Source organism: Colobus angolensis, unplaced genomic scaffold (assembly GCF_000951035.1).
Source record: "Colobus angolensis palliatus isolate OR3802 unplaced genomic scaffold, Cang.pa_1.0 Scaffold246, whole genome shotgun sequence".
Classification (NCBI taxonomy): Eukaryota; Metazoa; Chordata; class Mammalia; order Primates; family Cercopithecidae; genus Colobus; species Colobus angolensis.
The window spans coordinates 1946526-1958899 of record NW_012115666.1 but is presented as its reverse complement, the minus strand read 5'-3'; the positions used below and the strand labels follow the sequence as shown (position 1 = coordinate 1958899).

Genomic DNA, 12374 nt, shown 5'->3' with positions numbered 1-12374 from the left:
TGATTCAGGATGGGAGCTCAGTATGCCAGAAAAAATGGAAAAAAGCAATACAAACTGGGTGGACATTACCCAAGATTTTGAAGAAGCTTGTCGAGGTGAGTCTGATTTTTGGATTAGAAGTTCAACATCTGAGGGGGTAGAATGACTATTGTGCTTTCTAAACTTACCTCATTCGATGAAATCAACAGGTGAGTGTGGTTTGTTGAGTTTGTTAGCCACACTTACTCTGTAGCGTCTAATTTTAACTTTAAAGCAAGCATATATTTGATATAGCATTAAATACAGATGTTAAGAAATTTTTTTAAAATTGAATTTTTATTACTTTAACAGGTTAGAGCAGTAATTTCTAACTGTGGAAAACACTTTGTTAATCTAAAAGATGGTGGTATTTTTGTATGTTTGAGGTTTCAGAATGATCAAATCACATCATTCCTTGCTTAAAATCATCCAGTGGCTTCCTGTTGCAGGTAGAATAAAATCCAAACTCCTTCCCTATGGGTCTGTAAAATCTGGTCCCTGTCTACCACTCAGGTTTCATTTATGTGCCACTGCCCCTGCCAGACTTATTACATTGCAGTCACAGGTCTTTTTTATCTCTTCGTGATGCACACCAAAGTGGTTCTCCCAGGTGTTTGCGTTTTTTGTTTTCTCTTTTAAATTGCTTTGCCCCTCGCTTTCACACAGTTCTTCTTAAGTGTTACCTCCCTGGTGAGGACCTCAGAACAACCCCTCATTCTCTCCTCTGCAATTCCACCTTAGTTGAATCACTTTTTATTTTCTTCATATGGCTTATCTTTTTCAGAAGCCATAATTTTTTCTTGTTCATTTTTAGTCTCACTCACTGGAATATAAGCTCTGTAACCCTAGTACACAGAACAGTTCCTGGCACATAGTAAATTCAATAAACAGGAATAAATGGGGAAGTGAACATTCTTGTTGCTTGAGGGGAAAGAGTCTAGGGAGAGACTGAAGAGAAAGGAACAAATATTGGAGTGAGAGCTTGAATGTTAAAGAGAGGATGAGATCAAGGAGATGGTAGAGAAATTAGGGAAAAGCATAGGGATACACTGAGACAGGAAGGACTGAAGTTAGGATGAAGATAAAAGTATGTTTCTGAGTGACAGAGGAGGACCAATGAAGGAATTCACACCTGATGGCTCGTATTGTCTCAAGCAGCTTAGGTCTTTTGATGATAGTTGGGGTGTGTTTGAATAGTGCTCTGAAGAGGAGGAGTAAAGACTTGGGGCAGCTGCAGGTGGAGAGGGAGCCAGCTATGTATAAGCAAAATGGTAAATCATGTGCCATCCTTTGTTTTGAGATCACTTTTTATAGCCTCAGTGAGACAGTGGAAAGGACGTAAGACTGGAGGTTGGGTGACTGCCCATATATGTCTATCTAAGGAAGAGACAAAGCAGTGTCAAGTTACAGTGTAGTTTTTGTGCTCAGAGATCTTAGACTATTAAGTGGATTATATCTGTCATCTTGCACTGATTTTAAGTAATCTCTATTAGGGGGCTGTAATTATTAACCTAAATAGGGAAGGTTTTTGAAGGATATATGGCTTGGGTTGGGCCTTAAGGAGAGAGAGTTTTTATGAGGGGAGGTGACAGAGTTATTCTACACTGAGATGAAGTATATGAGTCAGAGTTCGGTGAAGATTTTATGTTAGGGGAACAAAAAGTAATTTTGCTTGGCCACAAAACAGTTTTCAATGCTGGGAATTATAGAGGGTCTTTAGTGCCATTGATATTTTCTGTTTGTTTTTGTTTTTTTAGTTTGAGCTAGTTTTATAGACAGTAGGAGCTTTTTTAATGGATTTGAGCATAAGATTGAAAGTTTATTCCCCTTGATCAGTACAGTGGCTTGGACGGAGTAGTTTCTCAGTAAGTAATGTAGTAAGCTTTATAGTCAGATATGGGCTGGAGTCCTAACTCTGTCTCTTACTTGTTTAGTTTCCTTGGAGTTTAATTAATCTGAATCTTAGTTTTCTACTCTGGAAAACAGAACTTCTTCTTTAGAGAATTTTGGGGATTAAATGAGACAGTGGATATAAAGTACTGGATCTGTAGTAGCATTCAATGATGGTAACTGTTGTTACTCAAAGTATTTACTTTAGAGTTGAAAGCATATAAAGAAGTTTCTCTACTAGCATAATTTATGATGGATTAGGATGAAAAGAATCTATAACCTTAGACAAGGTTTTGCACTCAGCCCAGATTAGGGTGTTAAGGCCTTGGACTAGGCCTTGACAGAATGGAGAAGGGTAACATGAGAATGAGTAAGTTCATGTTGCTAGAGAGGTGAAAGAAACATGAGAGCTGATGTGTTCCTTAAACTTTTGGTGACTGCAGAAGAGAGTGAGCATGTACACTGCTTCTCAACCTCTCCTTCTCAGATCTTATGGGTAGAGTTCAAAGTATCTTAATTCGTAGATACAAGATATCTTTATAATATCCTGTTTTATCTTAGAAATTCATGGAAAAGTTTGCATTTTACAACATGTTTGTTGTTTGAGGTGAACACTTACATTTCATTTATGTTAACGGTCTTTTGCTTCCTACATCATCACATTAATTTGCTATCAGGCAGCTGTGCAGATTTTTATCCTGTGTCTTTGAATCCCGTGGGCCGTGATGTTCACCAGGGTTGTTGCATACCACAGTTTGAAAACCACAGGTCTGCAGAATTTAGTCTCAATGAAATACAACTGTAGAGGTCCTCTTAATTTTAGTCTTGCCGCTTGCTTTCATATATACATTCTCTACTTGTTTTTGGTTGTAAGGAGAATTGAACCCAAGAAAGCAGTTTAGAATACTGGTGGGAGAGATGTTTTGGCTTGCCTTTGAGTTATATCATAAATTAGCCTTATTTCTTTGTGAAGGAACCTTGAGTGGGAGATAAAGTTTAATCCATGCTTCACTGTGGATAGAGAGGGGGTGGCATGCCATTTTGTGGACAACATCATACCATCCTATTAACTCTTTCATAATTAGCTCTTGCACTGTGTCGAGTGGCACAAATGTGAGGTATCCTTGGAACTAAAAAAAATTGATGTAGAATTAATCTTCATATATAGATTTAGGACTAAAGACTGTTGGTAGTTCTTGAGCCTGTGGTATTTATTTTCCCTTCTTGGAATAATCAGATTCGTAGTCTTGATTATGGTTTAGGCTTCTGTTCTAGTGACTTTCTAAAAACTAAATTTAAAACAGATATGATTACATTCTTTCTTTTAACTTGCAGTGATCTCTCCCCTTTGATGACAATGTAATGGCATTTGGCTAGACTCTGGTGATTTTTTTAGTACCACAAAATAGTCTGCATACTGATGACGAAGTTGTTTTTAATGCACATTTGTACTTATTCTTTTAGTGGCTCTTTAAAGTCCTGAATCAAATACAAACTTTTAACTTTTATGATTTATTTCCTACTAGGCAGGTGGCACACATTCCCTATAACTACTCTTGAGGCTCTTATTTTTTTCTTTTCTAAATTATTGTAATTTAGTCATTACTGTTGTTTTGCCTGATAGGAAATATGTGATTATTTTAAGTAACACTTCTAGGCTTTTAAAAAAAAAAAAAATTATAAATTAAATTTTTTTTTCTTTTTAGAGTTAGGGTTTTGCTCTGTCACCCAGGCTGAAGTGCATAGAATGCCATGATCATTCCTCACTATAGCCTTGACTATAGGCTGGGTTCAAGCAATCCTCTCATCTCAGCCTTCTGAGTAGCTGAGACTATAGGCACGTTCTATGCCTGGCTTATTTTGTTTTTTTGTAGAAACATTATGTTACGTAGGCTGGTCTCAAACTCCTGGCCTTAAGGGATCCTCTCGCCTCAGCTTCCCAAAGTTTGGGGATTATAAGTGTGAACCACTGTGCCCAGCTTCTAGGCTTTCCTTCTCTAGGAAACCTTGCCTAATTTAAACTATCTCATTTTTTTACCTATTCCATTTGGGTTTTCATATTTAGATGCTTTCTCAATTATAAACCCACAACTTGGAAATTTCACTTAAACATAAATGATCATATGACATAAACTCCTCCTGCTGCTGCCCACCAGATTCCCTTCTCCCACACTATGGATAGCAACATTCTCTCCTAGGATGATGGCGCCAGTGGTATCTGGAGTCCAGAAGTAATCCAAAATCTGCCGTGCTGACTTCCATTCTTTTTATGTTTTAATCTAGGAGGATATGGGTCCAATCTCTCCTTCCATTTTCTCTCTTTGATGGCTTAGTTTAAGCTTGTCCAACCGACTGCTCAAGGGCTGCATGTGGCCCAGGATGACTTTGAATGTGGCCCAACACAAATTTGTAAACTTCCTTAAAACGTTACGAGATGTTTTTTGCAATTTTTTTTTTTTAAAGCTCATCACCTATCGTTACTGTATTTTATGAGTGGCCTAAGACAATTATTCTTTCAGTGTGGCCCACGGAAGCCACAAGATTGGCATGCCTGACTTTGTTCATTCCTCTGTAGTCAGTTTTTATTACCAGCACCATTGGTTAAGGCCTTCCGTATCCATTCATCTTCTGCAGTTCTTGTTTAGTACTTTAGGAAAATTCCTTTTACACTTTCTCTTGCCTCTTGTAAAACCTGGGATGCTTAAGCTTCTTGTTGCTCTTCCTTTCTTTTCTGTCTTCTCTCACCAAGAACATTTGTAGGTGCTCAATACATATATTTGTTTGAAGAATGAATGAATATTGTAAGGCCTTGTTTCTTCATACTGGAGAATATTTGGGTCTGGGACTACAGAAGTTTGAGAACCACTGCAGTGCATAAAATGCTGTCATTTTGGGGAATTGCCTGTAACCAGCATGATCATGAACCACAAGCATGGACACTGCAATTATGTTGATACTTGATTATAATGTTATTATCTAGGTGATCTGGAATATTCTGTGATTTTTTTTTTTTTAAGATTATCATTGAACTGATTACATCGCTTTTAAACATCATGGAAAAAATACAAATTCTTTGTGAAACTTTCAGTGACATCTTTTTTGCCCCCCACACTCCCATACATGTGGGGTGAGAGTCATTGTTCTAGGAATTTACTGTTTGTTAGCACTTGATTCTAAGAGGAAAAGGATGGATGGGTGGAAATTGTCCTGGCAAAAGATCTGGGCAACCTGTAAAATTGTTTTCCTTGTTCTGTGCCATCCAGAATGTTATCAGAGGTGGGGCATGGGCAAGATGGACAGCACTGGCATTTTTGGATCACTTTAGATTAGTGGTTCTCAACTGGGGGTGATTTTTCATCTCAGGGGACTTTAATGTCTTGAGACATTTTTGATTGTCACAGTGTATATGAGGTGGTGCTACTGGCATCTAACAAGTACATGCCAGGTATACTGTTCATTCAATTCAACACACAGGGCAGCCCCCACAAACAAATGATTACCCTCCTCAAAATATCAATAATGCTGCAAGTTCACTGCATTTAGATATCAAGTTCACTGCATTTAGATTACTTTCAAGAAGGTTCAGCTGTCACTTAACCTCTCAAACTCTGAATTCTTCAGGAAAGGAACATATGGATACTGGACTTAACATCCTTAGCAACTAGCATTGACATAGAGCAGGCAGTGTGAATGGGCCCTTTGATGCAGTTTGAGGGCTCTTACACAGGGTTAAATGCTCTTACCAGATTTTCCCTTCATTACCTGTAGTGTATCTTGCTTCATCTTAGGAGCTTTAGTTAATAAAAAAGGAGTCCCTAGAAGATACCGTGTTCCACCTTTTAGCTGATTCTTTCAGTATTTATCTTGCTGGTTTTGGGCAGCATGCTTTTATACTACTTTTTGATTCCCTTGATTCCCTGTATCTATGGACTTAACCCCCTATAGTTATAGGTAGCTACACTGTGGATATGCAAATATTATTCATAGCTGAGCCAAGCAGTAAAACTATTACTACTTTTTCTTTCCTGCATACTACTTCTGTTTTACACAAAAATTTTTACCCAGAAATTGGTGTACTTATCATTAATTCTACTTCAGACTCTTTACCAGTTGTCTAAATCTCCATAAGACGTACAGACTCATTGGATAGCCTATTGATGTCATCTCCTTACAGAACTTTCTTTTTGATCCTCTTAACTGCAATCTAGGCTTATTGCCTTTTGTACCTAGTATGTAACTTCATTCTGAGATCTTCCTTTCTTTATCAGCCTGGGGTGTCTTTTCTTTCTTGTTTTAACTGGACATCATTATTATCTTCTTGAGTAAAGTGCATGGGAGATAAAATGTTTTGAGTCTCTTAATATCTGAAAATGTCTTGATTTTGTCCTCCCACTTGACTGATACTATGTCTGGGTGCCTTTGAGAATTTTGAAGGCATTGTCCATTGATCTTTTGCTATTAAGAAATCTGATGACATTATGATACATGTGAAAGTTATATGTCGATACCTTTATTCTTTTTTTTTTTTTCTTTTTTTTGAGATGGAGTTTCGCTCTTGCTGCCCAGGCTGGACTGCAATGGCATGATCTCAGCTCACTGCAACCTCCATCTCCCGGGTTCAGGCGATTCTCCTGCCTCAGCCTCCCGAGTAGCTGGAATTACAGGCGCCTGCCACATGCTCAGCTAATTTTTGTATTTTCAGTAGAGACAGGATTTCGCCCTGTTGGCCAGCCAGCTCTTGAACTCATGACGTCAGGTGATCCACCCACCTCAACCTCCCAAAGTGCTGGGATTATAGGTGGTAGCCACCGTGCTCCTTATGGAATGTCTTTTATTTGGATATTGAATCTCCTAAACTTGTTCTATTTTTTTCTTATCCTTTCTTCCCTATTTTTCTTTTCTTTTTTTGAGACAAAGTTTCACTCTTGTTGCCCAGGCTGGAGTGCAATGGCATAATTTCAGCTCACTGTAACCTCCACCTCCCGGGTTCAAGCAATTCTCCTTCCTTGGCCTCCCGAGTAGCTGGGACTACAGGCGCCCACCACCATACCTGGCTGATTTTTGTATTTTTGGTAGAGACGGGGTTTCAGTGTTGGCTAGGCTGGTCTCAAACTCTTGACCTTGTGATCCACCCACCTCGGCCTCCCAAAGTGCTGGAATTACAGGTGTGAGCCACTGTGCCCGACCCCTTTTTTCCCTATTTTTTAATGTCTTTTTCCTCAACTTCATCTTCTAGATCTTTCATTGCACTTTTGTTTTCTCCTGCGATGTTTTTAATTTTGAATCATTACATCTATGGCTTGAGTCCAGTTTTCCTCGTATCAGATTTTTCCCTTTGCTCTGAGTGGAGTAGGCTGTATACTATTGAGCCTTCTTAAGGCTTTAACTTAAAAGTAGAAGTAACTTTAAAAAAAAAAAAAAACAGTTTATCATGTTACCCTCACTTTAGTAGTTTGGTGTCATCTAGAATTGCTAGGATCCCCAAGACTGTTTTGCAGGATATGCAGAGTTGAAACAGTTTGGTGGTAATACTAAAAAGGTACTTGCCTTTTTGACTGTTACTCTCTTATTAGTGTACGGTGGAGTTTTTCAGAGGCTAAATGATGTGTGATGATGTCATTGCTCTGATGGCTAATGATAATTTGAAACATTATCCTTCTCATTACATTTTTTGAGAAATGCTGCTTGGTTGGATAAGGCCCAGTTTACTCAGTTCTATAGTGCTATACAAGATCATGATTCTGTGTTCAGTCATTGATCATGCAGGGGGGTGCTTGTACTGTGCTTCATGAGTAAATTCTTAAGTTTACTGTCTAGAAAGTTTAATAGAGATACGATTACTGAAGTTCTTCTTTTTAGAGATGGAGTTTTGCTCCTTTTGCTCAGGCTGGAGTGCAGTGGCGCAATCTCAGCTCACTGTAACCTCTGCCTCCCGGGTCCAGGCAATTCTCATGCCTCAGCCTCCCAAGTAGTTGGGATTACAAGCATGTGCCACCGTACCCGGCTCATTTTGTATTTTTAGTAGAGACAGGGTTTCACCATTTTGGCCGGGCTGTTCTCGAACTCCTGACCTCAGGTGATCCACCCGCCTTGGCCTCTCTAAGTGCTGGAATTACAGGTGTAAGCCACTGCACCCCTGATTACTGAAGTTCTGAGGAATCTTACGAGTCATCTGGTCTAACCTTTCATTTTACAGATGAGGAAACCAAGGCCAAGAGTGATTGACTTGCATCTAGATCTGTGGGGCGCTTTTAAGTTTGATGAAGCTATTTGGTACCCACATTTACCCTAAATACATGATAGATTATTATAGCAGTTTCCAAACTTTTCAGTCTTAGGACCCCATTATACTTTTAAAAATTACAGTCTGTGTGTGTGTTTTATATATGTAGATGATTATTAGAATTTAAAACTGAGGTATTTAAAAAATATCCATTTAAAAACGATGATGGGCTGGGCATGGTGGCTCACGCCTGTAATCCTAGCACTTTGGGAGGCCGAGGCGGGTGGATTACTGGAGGTCAGCTTCAAGACCAGTCTGGCCAACACAGTGAAACCCCACCTCTACTGAAATACAAAAATAATAGCCGGGTGTGGCAGTGTGCACCTATAGTACCAGCTACTCGGGAGGCTGATGCAGGAAAATTGCTTGAACCCGGGAGATGGAGGTTGCAGTGAACTGAGATCACGCCACTGCACTCCAGCTGGGGCAACAGAGTGAGACGCCATCTCAAAACAAAAAAACAACCCATTGCATGTTAACATAAATAATATATTTTTTTATTGAGAAATAATTGTGTTTTCCAAAACAAAAAATAATATGGAAAAGTAGTTTGACATTTTTGCAAATCACTGTAATGTCTGGCATAACAGAGGGCAGCTGACTTCTCGTATTTGCTTCTATAATTCGGTCTGTTGCCACATGTTGTTTTGGTTGAAGTATCTGACATAAATCTGGCCTCACCAAATATGTAGTTGAAAAATGGAGGAATCTTCAGATAATTTTGGATATTCCTCTTTGATACTCCAGAAATTTGACAGGTGGTCATTTCTTAAAGGTTAGTTGCAGTCTGGAATCTGAAACCCTATCAATGGACTCTTTATGCTGTTACATTAAAATTCATTGCTCTTTCTTGAACTTTGAGTGGCTTTTTAATCCATGCCTGATTTTGTAACGTGCATTGCCATTTGGAAAATATTGTTTCAGTAAGTTATGCAGATCTTCCAGATTTTTTGTTTTTGAGGCATAGTCTTGCTCTGTCACCCTGTCTGGAGTCCAGTGGCGCGATCTTTGCTGAGTGTCACCTCTGCCTCCGGGTTCAAGGGATTCTCCTGTCTCAGCCTCCTGAATAGAGTAGCTGGGATTACAGGTGTTCACCACCACGCCTGGCTAATTTTTGTATTTTTACTAGAGACGGGGTTTCACCGTGTTGGCCAGGCTGGTCTGGAACTCCTGACCTCTAGTGTTTCACCCGCCTTGGCCTCCCAAAGTGCTGGGATTGCAGGCGTGAGCCACCGCGCCTGGCTAGATCTTCCAATTGTTAACACGTTTCATTATACAATATTAATAAGCACATTTGTTGTTATCACTACCAATACAGAAAGCTCTTCTAAGTTTTGGGAAATTGTTAGACTTACAGTGGCAGATACATATTTTCCAAAATTTTAGTTTTTGCTTGAAAGCTCAAATTTTATTATTGGCAACAAATATCGTCAGTTTTTCTTGAAGTGACAGACTCATTTATTTTTTTAAAAAATGCCACATTCTCAAGTCTGAATAACATAGTCTGTTGATTGTTTTTGTTTTTTCAGGTAAAGGTAGTGTTCTGTAATAATTGTGCAAGTGTTTTTGTTTTTGTTTTTTGATACGGAGTTTTGCTCTTTATGCCCAGACTGGAGTGCAATGGCGCGATCTCAGCTCACCGCAACTTCCACCTCCTGGGTTCAAACAATTCTCCTGCCTCAGCCGCCCGAGTAGCTGGGATTACAGGCGCATGCCACCATGCCAAGCTAATTTTGTATTTTTGGTCGAGACGGAGTTTCACCATGTTGGCCAGGCTGGTCTTGAACTCCTGACCTCCAGTAATCCACCTGCCTCGGCCTCCCAAAGTGCTGGGATTATAGGTGTGAACCACTGCACCTCGCTGTGCAAATGTTTTTCTTTCCCCAAGACAACTGTCTTTCTTTGATATGCAGCAGAAGTATTTGTCTGCTTCCCATTTTTTCAAGTAGAATATTTAACAACTTACACAAGGTTGAAACTGAGTAAGATTAATCAGGGCTGGTGCTAAGGTGAAGTGAGTGAGGTACCTTACGGTGCAAAATTTAAGAAAGCAAGAACTAAAAGTGAAGACATTTTGCTCTGTAGGTACCTCAGTTACTGCACCCTGGCCCTGAGAGTAATAATGTTTACTGCTTTATCAAGGTTGTTCTTTTATTTTCCCCAGCTTTTTTATTGTGTTAAAATAAACTTAACATAATATTTACAATCTTAGGCCAGGCGTGATGGCTTATGCCCATGATCCCAGCACTTTGGGAGGCCAAGGCGGCAGATCACTAGAGCTCAGAAGTTTGAGACCAACCTGAGCAACATGACGAAACCCTGTCTCTATAAGAAAATACAAAAAATTAATCGGTCATGGTGGTTTGCACCTGTAGTCCCAGTTACCCAGGAGGCTGAGGTGGGAGGATCACCTGAGCCTGGGAGGTCAAGGCTTCAATGAGCTGTGATAGCACCACTGCTCTCCAGCCTGGGCAACAGAGTGAGACCTGTCTCAAGAGAAATTTTTTTTTTTAACCAGCTTAACCATTTTTAAATGTACAGTTCAGTGGTATTTAATACATTTGTAATGTCTTGCTAACATCACCACCATTCATATCCAGGACTCTTATCTTGTGAAGCTAAATTTCTCTATCCATTAAACAAATGGTAACTCTTCATCATTCCTCTCCCCATTCTCTGGCAACCAGCAGTCTACACTATGACTTTTTTTTCTTTTTTTGAGACAGAATTTCACCCTGTTGCCCAGGGTGGAGTGCAATGGCGCAATCTCAGCTCACTGCAACCTCTGCTTCCTGGTTCGAGTGATTCTTCCACCTCAGCCTCCCAAGTAACTGGGACTGCAGGCACCCACCACCATGCCTGACTAATTTTTGTATGTTTTTGGTAGAGATGGGGTTTCAGTACGTTGGGCAGGCTGGTCTCAAACTCTGACCTCAGGTGATCTGCCTCTCTTGGCCTTCTAAAATGTTTGGATTACAGGCATGAGCTAGCACGCCTGGCCCTACAGTATTATTTTTGACTACTTTAAGTATTTCATTTAAGTGAACTCATACAGTATTTGTCTTTTTGTGCCTGGCTTTTTTCACTTAGCATAATGTCCTCGAGGTTAGTCTGTGTTGTAGCATGTCAGAAGTTCCTTCCTTTTTAAGACTGAATAATATTCCATTGTATGTGTATACCATGGCTTATCATTCATCTGTCAGTGGGCACTTGGGTTGTTTCCCATGTTTTAGTGCTTGTGAATAAAGCTACTGTGAACGTGAGCATACAAGTACCTCTTTGAGACTGTTTTCAGTCTTTCTGGGTATATGCTCAGAATTTGAACTGGCTGGATCATATGGTAATTCTGTTTAATTTTTTTTTTTCTTTTTTTTTTTTCCAGAGACAGGGCCTTGCTCTGTCACCCAGGCTGGAGTTCAGTGGTTCTGTTGTGGCTTTCTATTACCTCAAACTACAGAGTTCAAGCAATCCTCCCACCTCAGCCTCCCCAGTAGCTAGGACTACAGGTGTGCACCACCATGCCTGGCTAATTTTAAAAGATATTTTGTAGATATAGGGTCTCACTGTGTTGATCAGGCTGGTCTTGAACTCACGAGCTTAGGCAGTCCTCCCGCCTTGGCCCCCCACAGTGCTGGGATTACAAGTGTGAGCCACTGCATCTGTCCTGTTTTTAATTTTTTAAGGAACTGCTATACTGTTTTCCACAATGTCTCAACCATTTTACAAACCTGCCAGCAGTGCACAAGGGTTTCAGTTTCTACACATCCTTATAACACTTATTTTCTGCAGGGTTTTTTTTTTTTTTTGTAGTAGCCATCCTAATGTGTGTAAGGTGGTGTCATTGTAATTTTAATTTGCACTTTCCTAATGAATAGTGATCTTCAAGGGCATTCTTAGATTGAAGAAAATTTTTGCCTTTTTTTTAGCCATAAGTGCATGGAAGTGCAGAGTACATGATTAGTTTAGCTTGGGGCCACTGTCTTGATTTGTGCTGAAGCTGCAGCATTTTTGCCCTCCGGTGCCTTTTTGCCTTCCTGTCATTGTTTTTGCATCATTAGTACAGGTGTCAACACAATAAAAACAATGAATGTTTTGGTATGATTATCAAAGTAATTTTAACATTGCAGGCTCCTGGGTTCCCAGATCACTCTTTGAGAATTGCTGGATTACTAGTATGTGTTCT

General features: G+C 39.7%; 1 protein-coding gene across 1 annotated transcript in view; it reads left to right on the top strand.

The window, feature by feature from the left end:
- The first annotated feature begins 7 nt into the window (after nt 1-7).
- Nucleotides 8-12374, top strand: part of NAA35 (N(alpha)-acetyltransferase 35, NatC auxiliary subunit) — an 86775-nt gene continuing 74408 nt past the window's right edge. The window contains exon 1 of the mRNA XM_011945888.1: nt 8-95. Within this exon, the coding sequence (XP_011801278.1) occupies nt 23-95 (73 nt within the window). The 5' untranslated portion in view covers nt 8-22. The remainder of the gene's footprint in view (nt 96-12374) is intronic.